The 21369-nt window shown below is 47.6% G+C and overlaps 1 protein-coding gene across 1 annotated transcript in view; it reads right to left on the reverse strand.

Annotated features, from left to right (window-relative positions):
- Nucleotides 1-21369, reverse strand: part of RNF10 (ring finger protein 10) — a 2146785-nt gene that overhangs the window by 1272956 nt on the left and 852460 nt on the right. Inside the window, exon 8 of the mRNA XM_044069816.1 lies at nucleotides 16629-16757. Within this exon, the coding sequence (XP_043925751.1) occupies nucleotides 16629-16757 (129 nt within the window). The remainder of the gene's footprint in view (nucleotides 1-16628; nucleotides 16758-21369) is intronic.

The raw sequence follows: 21369 nt of genomic DNA on the forward strand, positions 1-21369 counted from the left end.
TTCCTTCAGAAACTGTAGCTGTCATCTGCCTTGCATCTGGTGTGATCCTGTCCACTGTCCACCCATGCCCAGTCAGAGATTCCTGTGTGAACTTCTTGAAGAGGAGGATGTGGTGTGAAGGGAAGACCTGAGTGACACTGACCTGTTCCTTCCACCAAAGTAGCTCCTTTTCATGAAAAGGTAAGAGGGAAACCAGGGTGTCCAAAGGGTCAGAGTGCTGGGACCACACAGACTTCAGATAATATCTGGTTTTCCACATGTGAAGACTGGCTAGGAGAAACAATGGTGGCCATCATGAAACCCAAAAGTTCTTAACATTTCTTTTGCACAGGAGAGATCTACAAAGAAGTTGGGCAGCCAGACACCTCTCTCATTAGGGAAGGTGGCATGCATTTTCTTTATGTCTAGTCTGCCACCAAGGAAAACCAGGTCTTGCATAGGAAGCATGTGGGGTTTTCTGTAGAGGACTAGGAAACCCAGACCTAACACTGAGTTTAAGTATGCCATCAATGGAGCAAGACACACTGAACACCTTTTGAAAGGCCAAAAGGCAGAGCTGCAAACTGAAAAGTGCAAAGAGCCAGAGAAAAACTGAGGAATTTCCTGCAAGGGTGACAAATGGGAATGTGTAAACAGGCATCCTTCAGATTTAGGGACACTAGAAATGTCTGCGGCAGAATGAAAGGCAAGAGTGTAGGAAAAGAACATTCTGAAAGTATTAAGTGCTTAGAAAGATCTAGGATGGGTCTCCACTGTTTTCTTCACATCACAAAGAATTGTGGAGTAGAATATTTTTCCTACAAGTCTTTTGGGTCTTGTTCAAGGGTACCCAAGATTCAAGAGGTGCTGAATAATGGAGGTGAGCAGAGACAGCTTCTTGTGATAAGGATGTGGCATGCATTTCAAAGGAATATTTTCCCAGGACATGGCATAACCATCCTTGATTATGGACATGACGACTTCCCATGGGGTCATGGAGAGGGACAGTCTTTTGAAAAAAAGGAGTTATGGGGCTGAGGGAATGGGAGGAGTGCTGATGTCTAAGATCCATTTGTGGGGGTCCCTCCAAGAAGCAGCTTAGGGAGTCTGCCAACACATTGCCCTGTGAGAGTGAGGTCTATATTCCCAAAGAGAAGCCTCCCAGATGGAAGTTTCCAATGAGGTTTGTCAAAGTACCTTCTCCCAAGGGTTTTTCTTGGTTTCTGAGTAGCCCTAGGGTCCCTTCTGAGGAAGGGATTTAGGTTTAGATGGATAGTTCCTATGGTATCTAGGCACTGAGGATAGTATAATTTACCTGCAGTCTTACCTTGGTCTTGTCTGGAGTTCTGAACAGACTAGCAGCCTGAGGACCAAACATTAGGTCTTTGTCCAAGAGGGAGTTCTAAGAGTCTGGATCTGAATTCCTCAGGATTAAGCTGGCTATGAAACCATGCTCACCTGTGAACAAACCCACAAGATGCTGCCCTAGCAGTAGCATCCACTGCATCGCAACTGCACTTAAGGGCTGTGCCTGGCTGTTTAAATGCACAATCTAATTTTCCCAGGCCACTCACTGGTTTGATTCTGCAGTCGGAGGGCCCAGCTTAACTTTGTTCAAGGACCGAAGTAGAAATCAAATATTTAATAATTTTGGCCTGGCAGCAAATTGCCCTAAAAGCAATGTAGAAGAGGTGTGTACCTTCTTTCCTCACCTATTCACAGCCCTATACAGTCTGTCTGGAGCAGGGCATTCGCACTGGGTAAGAGCATAAAGAACATATCTGAAGCAAGACACTGCAGAGGGGTCAGCCACAGGATTCTTGTACAAATTTTAGGTCAGACACCCTTCTTAAACCTTTCCGTCTTTTAGGAGCTGGTTAAGAGTCAGACAATGAAGAGATAGACCGGAGAGCGTCCTAGAATGCCTCAAGAATAGGAGGGAATGGTGAAGGGGCAAGAGTACCCATTACCAAGAGGCTGTAGTATCTCTTCTGTACAACGATCAGAGGGGCCTGCCATTCAAAATGTTTCATGTTCAGTATAGTCTCCCCAAAGGAAGCTTTCTCAATAGGGGAACCCAGAGAAAGAGTCCCCTTCATCCAAAGAGATGTCTAGGACAGTGCAACTGAAAACAGTCAAGGGTGATCTGAATCAGTTTTGTTCTTCAGAAGACTATAGCAAAGTAGGTTTTTGAGGAGTAGCCAGTGGTTGTGAGGTCCCAAAGGGGTAGAGTTTCAATGCCACAAAACAGCTATGAACAAGCCCTGGGAGAAATTTATCCGCTCCTCCTATAGCTGCTGAGGGAGAGGCCACATGTTTAGCCTTTTTTTTGGGGGGGGGGTGACATCTGCCTGCATGAGACAGATTCAGAACCCCAAATAACCTCTAATGTGCCTTGGATCTCTTCCCTTACTAACTTGAGGGATGCTGTGACAGCCCTCAGAAATGAGTCATAGCTCATAGAACATATCCCCAAGTCAGCAAGGTCAAAGGAGCCATACTGGCCGCTGACAGGGTCTCGCTAGTAGGCAAATGAGAGGTAACAGGATGTACCATGGGTTCTGGAAACTTAGTGGGTACATCGGCGTCTGAAATAAACAGTGCATCTTTTCTAGGTCTCCTAAGCTGCTTCTTGGGTAGAAGAGGAATGTCTGGGGATATGTATCCACCTTTTTAGACTGGGCCAGGTGTTGAAGATGCTCAGTTTCCAGAAAGGTATTGAGAGAGGGGAAAGGCTCAACATAAGGGTTTTGAGAATGAATGATTAACAATTGAAGCAGGATCTGTAGTACTGTTCCAGGCATAAGCAAAAAAGTCACTTAGTGCACAAGTCCTTGCATGGATTCTGCCTACCACACACAGCCCTGGCTAGGTAACATCTCATATGAACAAAAACAGAGCAAGCAAAAAAAGGCAACTAAATGTTCCTCAATGGGGTACTTATCTGAGAAAAACAATCAAATGAAGCAATGGAAATAAAAAAAACACCAATCAGTCCAAGGGATGCAAGACGGTACAGTTGTGTACACTTACTATAAATGTTAGAGTGTATTCACTGTTGCAGTCATTACCATTTGGGTAATCTGCTGGCAGGTTGCCCTCAGTCGGCCTGATTAACAAAGACGGTTGCCGTCCTTCCATGACGTCAGGGGTATAAAACATGCAGCAGATGCCATTTTCATCAGTTTTTCTGGCCCCAAATGTCAGGTGCCCCTATATATATAAAAGAAACTGGAGGGTGGGTAACCAGGACTGCAGTGAATACACTAACATCTGCATTTATGGTAAGTGTACACAACTGTACTATGTTCTTCGTGTTTCACTGTTGCAGTCATTACATTTGGATAGAGTCCCAAAGCTATGGTTGGGAGGATGGATTTCTATAGAATTATGAGCAGCTATGAGGCCCTGCAGGACAGCAGTGGCAAAGCCAGCTCTGGATTTAGAGAAGAGGGGTAAATGGTAATGTTTGAACGTATGAACTGAGCTCCAGGTAGCAGCTTCTAGAATGTCTCTGGTAGGAACTCCTCTGAGAAAGGCTGCAGAAGTAGATGCAGCCCTGGTGGAATGAGATCTGATCCCTTTGGGGATAGGTTTACCATGGTGCACATAGCAGAAAAACACAATGGTTTATCCACTTAGAAATAGTCTGCTTTGAAATACGTTTTCCCTCTGCCCCTGTAGAAAAAGCCACCAATAGTTGCTCAGATTTTCTTAGAGGTTTTGTCCTGTTCAAGTAGAATCTAAGTTGTCTGTGCACATCCAATGAATGCAGAATCCACTCACCCTTGTTCTGTGGATTGGGAAAGAAATTTGGCAGATGAATGGTGTGATTAAAAGCCACACTGGATACCACCTTAGGCATAAAAGATGGATTGGTCCTGAGAGCCACCCTGTGGCTTCACTGCCATAAGAGCCTGTAATTCTGAAATCAGTCTAGCTGAAGTAACTGCTAAAAGAAAAAACTATTTTCCAGGAGAGAAATTTTAAATCTGCAGTAGCAGCTGGCTCAAAAGGAGGTAGAGTGAGTTTTTCCAAAACAAAATTGAGGTCCCATGCAGGAGATGGTGCTCTCCTGGGAGGTCTTAAATTTTTGGCCCCTCTGAGGTACTGCTTTAAGCAGAGGATGAGACAAGAGGGGAGGCTCTGTGTTGTAATGAGATGAAATGGCAGAAGCATGGATTTTTATAGAAGAAAAAGATAGGCCCTTGTGAAGCATCTCTTAAATATTGCAGAATCTGAGGAATATTGGGCATGGCTGTGCTTACTCCTTGTGCCTGGTTCCAGGCACAGAATCTTCCATTTGTCCGCATAAGATTTTCTAGTACTATGCCTTCTAGCCTCCAAAATGACATCCATCACAGGTTTGCTGAGAGATTTAACTGGTGAAATTAGTTGATTAGCCATGCTGCAAGATTCAGAGTTAGGAGCAGAGTGTGCAGAATCTGATAGTTCTACTGAGACAATAGGTAAGGTGTCAGAGGCAGGTACCACATAGGAAGGTGTGACATATTGCGTAGGAGCGGGTACCAGTGTTGGCGAGGCCAGTCTGGAGCAATCAGTATCATTTTTGTTTTTTCCTGTCTGACGTAGTAAGACTTTGGAGGGCAGAGGACGACGATAGGTTTTTCCAGCTGAAGGACAGACCATCCACTTTCCAAGCTTTTTCGTGATGAATTCTTGTGCAGAATTTGTCCAACTGATGATTTTGAGGTGAGGCAAAAAGATCTATGTCTGGGCTCCACAATTTGTGTCAACATGCTGAAGATTTGTGGACCCAGTTTCCATTCGTGTGGGTCCATAAAATTTCAGCTTAGTGTGTCTGCCAGAGTATTTTGCTTTCCTGACAGGAATTAAGCTTCTAGATGTATTCAGCAAGTCAAGGCAGTGTTCCACAATGTCATGGCTAGTCTGCAAAGGGGGTAGGAATGGGTACCCCCCCCCTGCTTGTTTATGCACCACATGACTGTGGTGTTGTCTGTCCTTATCAGTAGTGGTCCTGGATGAAGATCGTCCTTGAAGGCTGTCTGAACATTCCGTACAGCTAGCATTTCTTTCTGGTTGATATGTAGGTGCATTTGATTTGGGCTCCATTGACCCTGAATGCATCAACCTGCCAGAAGCGCTCCCCAAGCATAATCTGAAGAGTCTGTAGTCAGGGTTTGGGCGGCAGGGGGTAGAGTGAATGACTGTCCCTTGTTTTGGTGGCAGGCTTCTGCCCACCATAGGAACTCTAGCTGCAGGCAAGGAATGATAGGAATCATTGTTTCCAGGCTGACACAATGTTGACTCCATAAGCTTTTTAGGTACCATTGAGGTTTCCTCATATGCAGTCTTGCATATGGAATTGTTAGGATGCAGGAGGCCATGAACCCCAAGGCCTGCAGAATTTGTCTTGCAGACAGCTGGGTTTTTGTGGCCACCTGTTTGAAGCAAGTCATCAATTGAATTAGAAGTTATGTACTCACCATAACGTTCCATCTGAGTAGGTGACTTCATTTGGATGCAACCTGTGGGTATCGGATCCGACCTCGGATCCGAGGCGGCATTTCAAAAGCTTAGGCTCCGAGCTCCTAGCTCCTCCCTCTTACCCATAACCCCTTGCCAAGCCCTGACTGACCTCAGATTGAGTTTGCCTAAATAATACTGACTACAGTACATGAACAAAGCATAAATACTCGCTCTATAAAGGTCAGGGGGATGGAGGGGATGAGTTGATCCAAATGAAGTCACCTACTCAGATGGAACGCTATGGTGAGTACATAACTTCTAAATCTGAAGTAGGCAGACTTCATTTGTCTGCAACCTGTGGGACAGAGTCCCCAGCTACCTGAATCTTGGGAGGCCGTCATGGAAGGATGTTCCGGAGCACCGCTGAGCCAAAGGATGCTCTTCCCCTGGAAACAACATCCACCTTATAATGAGAAATAAAGGTATGAGGCGAGGCCCAAGTAGCTGCCGCGCAGATATCATCCAATGACACACGGGACTGAAAGGCGGCTGACGTGGAGACTGCCCTAGTAGAATGAGCCGTAACCCTCTGAGGAGCAGGTCTACCTGAAGTGTCATAAGCCTGCAGAATACAATTAGCAATCCACCTAAATAGCGTGACTTTAGACACTGCTTTACCCAAAGCAAATTTAGCAAAGGAGACGAACAGCTGATCTGATTGCCTGTGACCAGCTGTTCTGTGAATATAAAATCGTAATTGTCTATGAACATCCAAGGAATGCAATTTGTATTCTCCTTTGTTTGAGTACTTGGGGAAAAAAACACAGGTAAATTGATTGATTGGTTGATATTAGATTCTGAAGAGACCTTCGGAAGAAAAGATGGATTGGTCCTGAGGCACACCCTATCTGGAAAGAAAGAAAGGTAAGGCGGCTTGACGCATAGAGCCTGAAGTTCAGACACTCTTCTGGCTGAAGTGATAGCTACTAAGAAGGCAGTCTTCCAGGAAAGGTACTTTAGGTCTGTAGAAGCTGCAGGCTCGAAGGGAGGAGCAGTAAGGGCTTGCAGAACTAAAGATAGGTCCCAAGGTGGTACAATCTCCTTGACTGGAGGCCTCAACAAAAAAATCCCTTTGAGAAAGGTTTTGCACAATTTCGCCGTCATGAGAGGCGCTGTCTCATGACCAATGTGATAATGCGAGATGGCTGCCAATTGTACCTTAATCGTGGAAGAACTTGCCCCTTGATGAAAGAGGTCTGTTAAAAAATCCAGCACTGCTGACATAGGTGCTGAAAAAGGATCCATAGTTCTCTGAACCGTCCAAATAGAGAATCTCTTCCATTTACTCCGATAAACCTGCCTGGTGGAAGGTTTATGAGCTGCCACTAAAATGGCCTTGACCGGTGACGAGATACCGGGAGTCCTAATCAAGGATGGAACTGGAGCAGCCAAGCTGTCAATTTCAGGGTGCGTAGATTGGGAACCGAAATTCCCAGAGGGTGGGAGATGAGATCCGGAATCAGATCCAGAATCCAGGGTGGATTGATTTTGTGAGACCATACAAAGGGGAACCAGGGTTGACGAGGCCAGAACGGGGCAATGAGAATCATTCTGCTCCCCAAACTGTTGGCTTTCTGCAGAAGCCTCTGCATCAGAGGAAGTGGAGGGTAGGCATAAAGGAGACCGGGAGGCCAAGCATGCACCAGCGCATCTCTCGGGAATTCCCCTGGTGGGGGAAGCAGAGCGAAGAAATTGTCGCATTTGGCGTTTGAGGGAGAGGCAAAAAGATCGCAACAGGGTTGCCCCCAAACGGCAAAAATCTTCTTCGCTACCTGAGGATTGAGAGACCACTCGTGAGGTGAAAGAATGGTGCGACTGAGTTTGTCCGCAAGGATGTTGGATTTTCCCGGAATGTGCGTTGCTACCAGAAAGCGTTTGGTGGAAATTGCCCATTCCCAGACTCTCATGGCCTCTCGACAAAGGGATAGGACCTGGTTCCTCCCTGTTTGTTGATGTACCAGACTACCGACATGTTGTCTGTCTGAATCGCAATAGTCCCTGAAGGAAGAACGTGGTGAAGTGCTTGCAACGCTAGGAGCACCGCCTCATTTCCAGGACATTTATATGCAACGACGCCTCTGTGGGGTTCCACGTGCCTTGGACAATCTTTCCGCAGAATGCCCCCACCCGAGGCAAGAAGCGCCCGTGGTCACCGTGGCTCGGGAAATGCAGCACAAAAGGTCTCCTGTCAGGGGCTCCGGAGAAAGAAGCCACCAAAGAAGGGAATCCTTGCACGCTTTGCTGACCGCTATCGGAGTGTTGAGAGAGGAACAGAGAGGGGACCACTGAACCTGAAGGGTCCATTGAAGAACCCGCATGCGTAAGCGTGCATGAATAAGAAGCGGGATAGCTGCCGCCATTGAACCTAGGGCCCTCAGGAGCGAAGCTGCAGTCGGAAATGGTTGCAGGACCGCTGCTACATGACACTTCAGGTTGGCAATCCTGTCTGGAGTGAGGAAGGCTTGCATTGACCTGGTGTTTAGCCTTCCTCCTATGAAATCTATAGCTTGTGTGGGGTGCAGTAAAGATTTCTCCCAGTTGACAGTGATGCCCAGCCTTGGGGCTAGTCGAAGAAAGTAGTCCCTGGCTGAGCACAGAAGATGCCTTGATGACGCCGTCAGGAGCCAGTCGTCCAGGTACGGAAAGACCTGTAATCCCTGGAGCCTCAGGTGGGCCGCTACAACAGCTAAAACCTTGGTGAACACCCTGGGGGCTGAGGTGAGACCAAAGGGAAGGACCCTGAACTGATAATGACTGGCTCCCAGCCGAAGCGAAGAAACCTCCTGGACCGCTTGTCCATGAATGTGGTAGTACGCTCCTTGAGGTCGATGGAGCACATCCAGTCGCTCTCCCTCAAGAGGGGAGTATAGATTGAAGGGTGACCATCCGAACTTTTGCTTGGTTACTGACAGGTTCAGCAGGGAAAGATCTAAGATCGGTCTTAAGTCCCCGCTTTGGCACTAAAAGAACCTGGAGTAAAACCCTGACCCGGTTTGATCTGGGGGGACGCACTGGATAGCTCTTTTTTCTAGCAGCTGTCTGATTTCGATAGCTGCTGCCTCCCTTTGGTCAGGTGGAACATCTGGGAGGCTGCGAGATCTGGGGACTTTGTATAGGGGAATTGTATAACCTCTGGATATCACACGAAGCACCCAACGGTCTGTTGTGATGGACTCCCAAGAAGTTAGGTGCCTCGAAAAACGCCCCCCGATTGCCTCCAGAGACGGACAGCCAGGCAACCCTTCAGGGCTGCTGCGTGGGTCTATCAGAGAAAGGTTCTCTGGACCCAAAGTTGCTAGGAGCCCCCCTGCCTCTAGGACGGCGACCTCCCCGTCCTCCTCTGCCACGGAAGGACTGGTTATCCGGAGCAGGTTGGGACTGCTGCGATTTCCGGAACCACATCTTCTTCTGTCCCTTTTGGTTCTTCGAGAAGGACCTCTGGGGAGCTGAGAAGCAGACTCCGACGGCAGACAGCGCCTTCCGTCCTTCGCCTGGACTAATGTTTCGCGAACAGTTTTGCCAAACAAGGCAGAACCATCGAAGGGGCATTCGTGAAGGTCGCCTTGAAGGGCTCTGCGAATCATAGTGGCGGAGCCAGGCCTGTCGCCTCATGACTAGGCCTGCTCCTGGCTCTAGCGGCTCCCTCAGTAGCGTGAGAAAGCAGCCGCATAGATGTATTCAAACTGATCTAAGAGTGGCCATTCGGGTGGAGTATACCTGCTTATCTTCACTGACATGGACTCTGGGGAGATGCAGCGATTCTTTAATCAGATCCCGCTGCATCCTGATGACGTAGCCATGTAGTTCAGCCTCAAAGAGAAGGTTGCTGAACTGAAAACTCGCTTCCCAATGCGATCCATCGAGGACTCCTTGCCCGGAGGATGCATAGAGGGACTCTCCTGGGCCAATTCCCTCTTAGTGGCTGCAGCCATCATCATGGCATCTACTGGGGGCCTTTGCTCCAGTGAGTGTGGTCCGCCGGGAGGAAAGGATACGGTCAGGACGCTTGGGTACAGGTTCAACGGTGTCCGGATCCTTCCACGCCTGATGGATATAAGGTCCACCAGAGGGTCGGCAGGAGGGGACACCCAAGAGGTAGATGGGCCGCCAATGCCTCCAAGAACACAGACTCGCCTGAGGAGGCCTTGGGGGCAGACCACCCCTGATCCTCAACATTTCCATAATGTCTCCAAATGAGACGCCTTCAGGGGTGACCTTGGGAGCCCTCCCTTCATCCAAGTCTGTGTCTTCGTAACGGACTCGGGGAGTCCATGTGCCTCCTTTTGTACTTACGCCCGAGGTACTTCTTCGGGGACTGTCCGAGGAGTACTCTTCCGCAGCTGGATGTTCCAAGGGAACTACTTGGGACATCGAGGCGGGCTGTCCCTGGGACCGCTGGTGGGGCCTGGCCCAACTGCAAGGGAGCTGGATGGAGCCGTGGCAGGGACTGGGGTCCGTAGTCCTCAACAGTGCCCTTTCCACTACGTCGAAGGCCGAGGGGAGCCAGCTTCTAAACCCCGAGCCGACCCCACTCGGATCCGACACGGATCGAGCCGAGCCGACCGCCGGATCCGAGACCGTGTGCTCCGACCAGACGGAGCCGAAGACACACCAGCTCCTCGACCCGAGGCTCGGTCCTCGGCTCAGAGGTCGGGTCCGGCACCAAGCACTCAAGGGATGGGACGGATCCGAGGTGCGCCGACCTATCGGATCCGACCCACCCCGATCCAACTCTGCCCGGCGCCGACAGCTCCAACCCATGGTATGGGTCGGAGAAGGAGCCAAAGGGGCGGTGGGTCGGGCCTCCCGGATGGGGGCTAGGAGCACTCCCATTTGCATTTGGGCCTGGATGAATTTCCTCATCATCCGTCCATATCTGCTTCACTCATGGAGAATGTGGATCTGGTGGAGGCCACCGGCGGACCTAGAGAGCCGCCTTGGGGACCTCGCTGAAGGGCTAGCCTCTTCCTCCTCGGCCCAGGAGAGAACCGAGGGGAGTGGAGCCGAGGAGGAGGAAAGCTAGAAGGCACAGGGGAGGCCTGCTTAGATGGAGGAGCCGAACTGGAGGTTTCAGCTCTCCGCTTGTGGTGCCTCTCCCTGTGCCTCTCCTTCTCTCTCTCCCTAGAAGACTCCTCTCCTCCGGCATCTTAGAGGGAGGTTGAGTCCCAGCCGGAGGAGGAGAGCCCACAGCAACTGCTTGCTGAGTAGAAGGGCAGAAGCCGGCGGTATCTGGAGGAGAAGTCCCGCCAGCACCAGCTTCGACCTCCGCTTCCTCAAAGCTGGGGTTGAACCCTGCACAAATGGTACAACCAGATGACAGGTGTTCAACCCCAAGATGACCAGAGTGTGGCCATCCGCTGGGGACAGCTTATGGCCACACTCGGTACATTTAGAGAATACAGCCTTATGGGCTTCAGACATGTTAAGCCCTAACAGGCCTCAAACAAACACACACACAACTACGCAAAACCCGAGAAAAGTTTAAAATAAAGAGAGAGGAAAGCCTAACACAATCACTTCTAACTAATTAAATTAAAAAAGTTAAGGTTTTTGAAAATTTTTCTGTCAAAAACAACTTATCTGCACTAGGAGCTCAGGAATCCGTCGCAACTTGAAAGCGGCAAACGAAATCTGGGGTCAGTCGGGGCTTGGCAAGGGGTTATGGGTAAGAGGGAGGAGCTAGGAGCTCGGAGCCTAAGCTTTTGAAATGCCGGCTCGGATCCGAGGTCGGATCCGATACCCACAGGTTGCAGACAAATGAAGTCTGCCTACTTCAGATTTTGTTTTTCTGGCGTAAGGTAGGTCATCTGGGCAGGTATATTCAAGCTTGCACCCAGGAATGTAATTTGAGAGGGTACCAGTTGTGATTTCTTCTCGTTTATGGTGTACCAAAGACAAGTTAGAAGTCTTTTTACAAACGCCAGATGTGTCCTTGTTTTCTGCCTGAATTAGACAATCGTCCAGGTAAGGATAAATTTGAATGTTTCTTTGTCTGCAAAATACAATTACTGGTGCCAGGCACTTGAATACCCTGGGTGCAGTAGATGAGCCAAAGGGCAGTGAAGAGAACTGGTAATGCAAATAGCCTGCTTTGAAGCGGAGATATCTTCTGCAAGATTCCCTGACTGGGATATGCAGGTAAACCTCTTAAGTCTACAGTTACCAACCAGGAATCCTTGCCTAGCATAGGCAGCAACTGTTGCAGAGTCAACATCTTGAATTTTGGAATGTCCAGAAATGTATTTAGAATGGATAAGTCCAGAATTGGACGCCATGACTTGTCTTTTCAGGGTACCAGGAAAAGTCTTGAGTAAAAACCTTGTCCCTTTTCTGGTACTGGTTGATTAGCCCCCATATTCATGAGGGACATAACTTGTTTCTGGGCCTCTGCCCACTTATTTGGTGGCAGATCTGGCAATCCGTTTGGAATTGGCAACGTGTGGAAATGAAATCTGTATCCCTGGGATACTATATTTAAAACCCACTTGTCCTGGGTAATTAGATGCCAATTTTGTGCATGAAGTGCCAGTTTTCCCCCAAAAGGGGCTGCCAAAAGATAAGTGCTTGGTGATTGCAGAGGAAAGTCATTAAGACTTTTCCGTAGGGAGGTGCCTTGCTACTTCCAGATTTGAAGGTGGAGGCACCCCATTGTTTTGTTCTGCAAGTTCCTTGTGACTGAAACCTGGAGCCTTTGGAGTGTCTGGGTTTGACCTGAGCAGCTCTGGTGGGTACTGGAAAGGACCAATTCTTAGTAGGCCTTTGCCTACTGAACCTGGGTGGCTGCACTTGCAGGAAATCTTTTACTGTTTGCATAGATTTAGCTTGGTCTTCCATCTTTTTCAAAACTTCTGCTGCCTTATTACCAAGCAAACAGACTGTCCTGTTGTAAAGGAGCATCCAACAATTTTGCTTTAACATGATCAGACAGATTTTGCTCCTTGAGCCAAGCATGCCTTCTTATCACAGACCCAGTTACAGCGGCCTGGCAAGAGGCCTCTAAGAAATCAAAACCACACTGCAAAGTATGCTTTCCAACTTTAGTTGAATGCAATAAATCCTGTAACTATTTTCAACAGAGTCAGAAATCAACATCATTTTATGTTTAAGTAAGCCCATGACATGCTGTTGATATTTAAGCATATAAAATTGACAGTTTAAAACCCAGATTGCCAGGATTGCAGACTTGTAAACTTTCTTACCCCATCTATACAGCGCCCTGGAGTCTCCATCAGAAGGGGTAGGTCTTTTAGCAGTAGAAGCCTCAACACCCTTGGGACCCTGTGAAATTGTTTCAGGGTCAGTAGGGGTTTTAAAAAGGAATTTGTGGGAGTCGGGAACCCTGTAATATCTGTCTGGCTTACTAGGAACTGGTGGCAGGGAATCAGGAGCCATGCTGGATTCTGAGAAATAATCAACAATGTCTAGAATAGGAGGTATAGCCAAAGTCCTACCCCTGAAGAAGAAGGAAATCCCTAAGCCTCTTTTTGGATTCTGAAAAATCCTGACTCTCCCAATGAAAATGTTCTCTTAAGGTATGCAAAGTTTCTCCAAAAGAAAAATCCTCAGGAGAAGCAGAAGGGATGGATTCTTCTGCATCTGAGTCCTCATAAGGTGGAATAGATAATTCCTGATCAGAAGAAATGGAAACCTGATCTGAAGAGTCATAATCAGTGCCTTGCTTAGGTCTCTTAGCTGGAGGGGGTTGCGGAACCCCTGATCAAGGTAATTAAATCCTCAGCCATTTTGATAATTTGTTTTTTAGGCATAGGGGCCTGTGCACGTGGCCCAAGCGTCTTTTTAGACATAGACGTTGGTTTTGGCCTTGGTTTTGAAGATGGCGCCTGTTTAACATACAAATCTTTAGGCCTGAAAACACACTCAGAAGCCGGTGCCTGCTCAGCGGCTCCGGACCCATCTAAGGTAGTGACAACCATGGGTTCAATACTTAGTGTCTCGCAGCATGCCGGACTCCGAATGGGTCTCAGTAGGGGCCTGCGAATCAAAAGTAACTGGTTATCAGGGGATGCAAAAGCGCCTCACTGAGTACCGGCGACTGGCTTAGGAGAAGCTTTGTTGGTTTTGGACCTCAGTCTGTCTTTATCTTTGTGTTTTTTGTGAATTCCGGTAGTCTGATTGCTAACAGATGACATTTCAGGATAGTTAAATCTTGAGCCAAAATATTTAGATGCAAAAATATACCGACACTTAATAGTGCGCTGGTTAAATTTAGCACAAAACCGACAGCAAGGCACATTGTTGTCAGGACCTAGGCAAGGAATACAGTACAAATGAAAATCCATGAGGTATTTGCTTCCCACAAGTAATACAATTAACTTTTACTGACATCGGTAAGGAGCATGAAAAAGTTTCCCCAACGGGGTACTTCGCTTTTAGTTGAAGACTTCGGTTCTGAAACTCGAAAACGAAAATTTCAGGAGTTGGCCGACCGGCACTTGCGAACTGCTTCTGCTTCGAGCACCGCGCGGGAAGAAAGACGGATGAAAATGGCGTCATCTGCATGTTTTATACCCCTGACGACCGGACGTCGTGGAAGAAGGGACAGAAACAGACACAGGATCCAATACTTTGTTAATCAGGCCAACTGAGTGCAACCTGCCAGCAGATTACCCAAATGTAATGACTGCAACAGTGAAACACGAATAGCTCTCAAATTCCAGTTATCAATGGTAATGGCATCCCAAGCTTGTGGATGGAGTCAAGCACCCCAGACTGCAGCAGCTGGACAAACCTTCAAGAGGGCTATAAGGGTTTGTCAGAGCAAGGTCACCCAAAACTCTGATTTTGCAGACTGCTGCAAAACCTATGAACCTTCAAGACATGCAAAGTCATGTGTCTAGGACGACATGTAAAATGCCAAAGGTGTGGTGGCCTGCAAAGCAGCTGTGGTAGAGGCCCCCAACTGAAAGTCTTTGAGGGAAGAGTCTGTGAAAGTGCCTCTCTACTTAGTATCAGACCCAAGGAGACCAGTGTCATTCATCAGAATGTCTTTGGTCTCTATGCTTTTTCCAAGTCTTTTTTTTTTTTTTTTTTTTTAAATGTTGGGAGGCTTTAGCCAACACAATTACAGACTGGAATTAAACATACACACCTTTCTGGATGCAAACTGCTGGAGACGGTCTTGCTTGTTTTTGGATTTTCCTTAGGGTGGACTAGCACAGTACAGACAGGAGTCCAAGTTGTGCCCTGGGCCAAGCCAAATCATAATTATTAAAACCTTTACGGAGGATTTGTTTCACAGAAACTATCAGACTATGCAATGAACTTTTACAGAGCTCTGTACTTCAGATTCAGTATCAGAGTTCGACATCAGCTAATCTTTTATTACAAAAAAGGAAATAAGGAAACCCCAGCCACAGGATTCCTATCTGGCTTCAGGAAGCAGGGCATCCAAAGGACTGAATGCTATGAAATGCAACGTGTGCAATATGGCACAGCACGAAATATCTGAAGATGGAGTCCGCCAATGTACTTTACACCACTAATTTGCCTTGCAAAGTGACAGAGGGCTGTCAGATGAAGCCATGAGGGGATGAGTAGAGCTCTGGAAATCAATACAGCTAGCAGGGCTATCTGCAGGAAAGCATCCCAAAAGCGAGGAGTGCTGGTGTTTACCTTACTAAAGGCTATGACTGCTAGCTGTACCCTGGTTCATGTGCTCCGGAACCAGGCCTGCCTTGGTTGCCTTTGTCAAGTGATACTGTACCAAATCTGCTGGGGTTTCACCTTATTTGGGTGGTGCTGGTCCAGGCTAGCTGAGGTTGTACCTTGTATAAGTGGGCACTAGGCCAGGCTGCTGATTAGGGTAAAACCTTGTTCAAGTGGGTTCTGTGCCAGGTCTGTTGTGGGGAGGTTAACACCTTTTTCAGGTGGCTCTGTACTATGATTGTTGGATTAACCTTGCTCAGGTAATCTAGGCCATTACCAAAAGACTACCATGAGCAGGTACTACTGTCCTTGATTGCTGACTTACCCTGTTCAGTTTAATATGGTCTCATTGATGATGTTTTCTGGACCAGATAGGGTGCGTTACTCTCAGGTGCTGAAGCTTAACTTCTAGGGCTATAGATTACTGATCCCTGCACTCCATTTGACATACTGGGGTCATTACTTTTAAGACTACATTACTCACAGCCAAGTCTGCTATGGTTACTTTATTCAGGTGCTTCCAGTGATACTCACCACAGGACTAAGATCACTGGGGTTATCCTGCTACTCACATGCTCTCAGTCTTCATCTGCAGCTACTCTACATCTTAGCTCCTGGGGTGAGCACGTTGAGGATTATAAACATTTCTACTACCTAACTCGGCATCATAATGGCTTGGACACTTTTCACCTTGTTGGGAAACTTCTTTGAATCATGACTGCTAAGAATACCCTCATGAGGATCATAACTGCCATTACCTTCTTCAACTGCGCTGGCTATAAATGTTGGCGTTATTTAGCTCAGGATTACAGTGACTGGAATGACTCCCACTTGTGTGATTTGGGCAATGACATCTGGGATTACCACGCACAAGTGTTTCTAAGGACACCCACTAAGGTGCTCGACACCCACTGATGTCTGGGTTTCACCTTTATTGGCAAATGCATGCCACCACTGCTAGTATTAGACTGTAAAACTTCCAAATTGCTAGTGTTAAGTAAATGCTAATCTGGTCAGGTGTACAATGCAGCTGAAGACAACCTAAAAAGTAAGAGAGAACAAAACAGATTAGCACACTTACATACTTGAAAGACCGCTTCTACAGTAGAGCGTAGATTATCCAAAACATCAATTATCAGAACCCACCTTCCAAAGTTTTTGGGTAAGAAAAAATCAGTCTGAATATGTAAACATTATATGTATTTGCTTGAGCATGTTTTTGATCTTGTAGACAGCTCATGTGCAAAAAAATATTTTTTATTGTTCACTGGAATCACTGGTTCAAAAGTGTATTCCTGTGCGCAGAAAAACAAGATTTGAGAAGTTTATCTGGTTCAATTATATGTTAGATTATCCAAACTACCCTAGGGTCCCAATTGGTTCAGATAATCGACACTACTGTATATCAAACCTAGAAACCAAGCTTGCAGGCCTTCACAATTAAGTACAAAACATCTGAAGTTGCAACAAACCTTAGAAAGGTACACTTCTGGCTTGTGGCTTGAAACAATGCCATTCAGGGTCAGGTCCTCCAATGTAGACAGAGGGACTTTAAACTCCTGCTCATCTGTGCCACTGCAGCATAGAACATCTTCACGAGCCTGATCAGAAATCACACAAGACAATAACATTCAGTTCATGAACAAAGGGGAAAATTATCCTAGTACCAAGGAAAATTATTGGTCAGACACTTTGTGAAGTCATGAAACTAAAGTACTACCAGTGCAATTAACTGACAATAACTTAAGAACACATTCACTGTTGCAATCAATGGGATATCAAGGCTGCAAGTAGCCTGCATCTGGTCAGACATCTAAAGCAGTGTCTCTTTCTGGTTTCACCACACTCCCTCTCACTAAGAAGTCAGAATATTGGCGGCAAAAAGAGGCATTGGTCAGTACTATCAAGACTCTTCTTACCCTGGCTTGTGCAAGAAACTTGCTCTAGGAGTTCAAGCAAAGCTGGAACCAAGAAAAAGTAGGAGTTAGCCCTTAACCAAAAGTCCACTTACAATGTCCCAAGCTTCCTCTACAAATTAATTTGAGGGCAAGGTTGTTTGGTAAGGCAAAGAAAGTGATAAGGAAGAAGGCAGTAGAGTGCCCATTTCAACCACAGGACATTCAAAAAGGGTGAAAGCGAACAGTGGGAAGGAGATATAGACTTCAATACAGAAATTGCATCTACAATTATGGTAAGTTCATAACACAGCTGGACTTCACTCATCGTATCATTCACTGCAACATTCATAATCAATGAGATTACTCCCACACGGGAGTAACCCAGTGGGAGGCTACCTACAGTACAGAAGCAAGCCTTGCCCCGGACTGCAGCCTTTCAGTTGGAATGCTTTGGGCAGATGTGGATGGAGGACCAAGGGACTGCTAAAACGGGACTGGGTGCAGACTCCCCCCAGCTTCCGAAACGTGACTGGGTGCAGACTCCCCCCGGCTTCCGAAACGTGACTGGGTGCCGACTCCCCCGGCTTCCAAAACGTGACTGGGTGCAGACTCCCCCCCGGCTTCCAAAACGTGACTGGGTGCCGACTCCCCCCGGCTTCCGAAACGTGACTGGGTGCCGACTCCCCCCCGGCTTCCGAAACGTGACTGGGTGCCGACTCCCCCCGGCTTCCGAAACGTGACTGGGTGCCGACTCCCCCCGGCTTCCGAAACGTGACTGGGTGCCGACTCCCCCCGGCTTCCGAAACGTGACTGGGTGCCAACTCCCGCCCGGCTTCCAAACGTGACTGGGTGCCGACTCCCCGGCTTCCGGAACGTGACTGGGTGCCGACTCGCTTCCAACGTGACTGGGTGCCGACTCCCCGGCTTCGAAACGTGACTGGGTGCCGACTCCCCGGCTTCCAAACGTGACTGGGTGCCGACTCCCCGGCTTCCGAACGTGACTGGGTGCCGACTCCCCGGCTTCGAACGTGACTGGGTGCCGACTCCCCGGCTTCAACGTGACTGGGTGCCGACTCCCCCCGGCTTCCGAAACGTGACTGGGTGCCGACTCCCCCCGGCTTCCGAAACGTGACTGGGTGCCGACTCCCCCCGGCTTCCGAAACGTGACTGGGTGACGACTCCCCCTGGCTTCCGAAACGTGACTGGGTGACGACTCCCCCTGGCTTCCGAAAAGTACAGTTTTGTACCTACCATAAATGTAGATGTTAGAGTGCTAATACAGCTGCAGTAATCACAGATGGGTTCTCTGCCGTCAGGCGGTCCCTCGGTCGGCCAAATTCCAAAGTCTTGGTCCGGCGTTGGTTGTTGTCGCTTTCTCTTCTGACGTCAGTGAGGCCAGAGTATATAAGACACAGCCGACGCCATGTTCTTCAGTCTTTCTTGCCCCAGATGTCAGGTGACCCCCGAAGGAAGGCAATACATAAATTATGCTTATATGCGTATACATGCAATGCAATATAAACCAAAAACAGTGGTTGCAAGCAAATAAACCAAAGAAGGATAACCCAGTCAGGTTGTATGAAGAGGTTGTTAGGCCCCATGCCTTTACCAAGTGGGGAAGGAGGGAGGGAAACCTGTACTGCAGCTGTATTAGCACTCTAACATCTACATTTATGGTAGGTACAAAACTGTACTATGTTCATCGTGCATACAGCTGCAGTAATCACAGATGGGTAGAATCCCAAAGCTACGCACAGGGTGGTAGGTACTAGGAGGAACTGGGTTGAGCCAGAATGCCCTGCAAAACAGCAGTGGCAAAGCCTGCTCTTGTTCTGGAATATAAAGGCAGGTGGTAGTGTTTTGTGAAGGTATGTACAGAGCTCCAAGTGGCTGCCTCCAGAATATCTATGGTAGGAACTCCTCTGAGGAAGGCTGTAGAGGTAGCTGTGGCCCTGGTAGAGTGTGATCTGATACCTGTAGGAACAGATTTCCCATGATAGGAATAACAAAACCGTATGCAGTGGCCTATCCACTTGGAAATAGTCTGCTTGGAAACTGGCTTCCCTTGAGCCCCTACAGCATAGGACACAGAGTTGTTCTGATTTCCTGAAGGACTTTGTTCTGTCCAAATAGTAACGTAGCTGCCTATGGATGTCTAAGGAATGTAGCAGCCTTTCCCCTTTGTTTTGAGGATTGGGGTAAAAGGTAGGAAGGTGTATGGCTTGATTTAAAGCTACCCTAGATACCACTTTAGGCATAAATGATGGGTTGGTACGAAGGGAGGCCCTGTCCTGATGGAAAATGAGAAAGGGCTGCACCGCCATGAGGGCCTGTAATTCCGAAACTCTACGAGCTGAAGTGATAGCCAGAAGGAAGGCAGTTTTCCAGGACAAATATTGCAAATCTGTTGAGGCAGCTGGTTCGAAAGGAGGCAATGTTAATTTTTCTAGTATGTAATTAAGATCCCAGGCTGGTATTGGTCGTTTCCTTGTTGGTCTAATATTCTTAGCCCCTCTGAGGAACTGTCGTAAGAGTGGGTGAGAAAATAAAGGAGGATCCGTGTTGTATTCTGCAGAAATAGCTGAGGCATGGATTTTTATGGAAGAAAATGAAAGTCCACTGTTCAGCAGCTCAGCTAGATACTGTAATACCCGAGGCAAGTTCAGTTTTCTAGGGTCCTGGCCTTTTTTCGCATTCCAAGAACAAAACCACTTCCATTTTGCGGAGTAAGCTTTTCTAGTAGATGGTCTTCTGGCCTCCAAAATGACATCCTGCACCTCCTTGGAGAGTAGGGTCTGTTGTGGTGCTAAGGAATTTTCCATGCAGCGAGATTGAGTGTTTTCAGCTGACTGTGGAGAGTTTTGTAACTGTGCTGAGTCAGCAGAAGAGGCCTTAGAGGCAGGGACCAGGGAGGAGTATGTGTTAGGCTCCTCAGCAATGGGTACCAGTGTTGCCTTGGCCAATCTGGAGCAATCAATATCATCTTCGGTCTGTCTGCTCTTGCTTTCAAAAGTACTTTGGGCAGAAGAGGCAGAGGTGGGAATCCGTAAACTGTCCATGCTGTCCAACTGAATGAAAGGGCGTCCATTCTCCAGGCCTTTGGATGAAAGGTCCTCGAACAAAACTTTTCCAATTGATGATTCCTGTGGGAGGCAAAAAGATCTATGTCTGGCCTCCCCCACACTTGGGTTATTTCTGCAAACACCTGCGGATGTAACTTCCATCTGTGTGGATCTGTCATATTTCTGCTTAATTTGTCTGCCAGCGTGTTTTCCAATCCTGGCAGGTACTGTGCTTGAAGTTCGATTTGCCATTCCAGAGCCAAGTTCCAAAGGGTCATGGCTAGACTGCACAAGGGGTATGAATGTGTTCCTCCTTGTTTGTTTATGTACCACATTACTGTGGTGTTGTCTGTTCTTATCAGTAATTGTCCTGGATGCAGGAAGTCCTTGAAAGCTGTAATTGCATTTATTACTTCTAGCATTTCTTTTTGATTGATGTGGAGGTGCTTTTCCTTTTGGGACCATTTGCCCTGGATGCACCTGTCCGTCATGTGCCCCAAGCGTAATCTGAGGCGTCTGTTGTGATAACTTGCTCTGCTTGAGGCTTGCAGAATGGGAGGCCTGTGTTTGCTTGACATGCTTGGGCCCACCATAGAAATTCCTTTTGCAAACATGGGATTATTGGTAGTATTGTTTCCAAACTGTGACTGTGTTGAGACCATAGGTTTTTTAGGTACCATTGAAGTTTCCTCATATGCATCTTTGCACATGGGATTAAAAGAATGCAAGATGCCATGAATCCCAGAGCCTGCAGGATTTTCCTTGCAGTAAGCCTGGTACTTTTTGCTAGTATTTTGAAGTACTGAGATAGTTGCCCTTGTTTTTCTGGCGTAAGATAGGCCATCTGGGTGTTTGTGTCCAAGTTGGCACCCAGGAAAGTTATTTTCTGAGATGGTGTTAGCCTTGATTTCTCTTTGTTGATTGTGTATCCCAGAGCATGCAATAGCCGTGTCACATATGTCAGATGTTCCAGAAGTATGTGTTTGCTGTCCGCTTGGATCAGGCAGTCGTCCAAATAAGGATAAATTTGTATCCCTTGAAGTCTGCAGTAGGCAATCACTGATGCCAGGCACTTTGTGAATACTCTGGGCGCAGTAGATAAGCCAAAGGGCAATGCAGAGAATGGATAGTGGACTGAACCTGCAAGAAATCTGAGGTATCTTCTGCAGCTTTGTCTGATTGGAACATGCAGGTATGCCTCCTTGAGGTCCAATGTTACCAGCCAAAACTCCTTGCCCAGCATGGGAAGAAGT

This window comes from Protopterus annectens, chromosome 4.part0 (genome assembly GCF_019279795.1).
Source record: "Protopterus annectens isolate FY-2018-M chromosome 4.part0, PAN1.0, whole genome shotgun sequence".
NCBI lineage: Eukaryota > Metazoa > Chordata > Ceratodontiformes > Protopteridae > Protopterus > Protopterus annectens.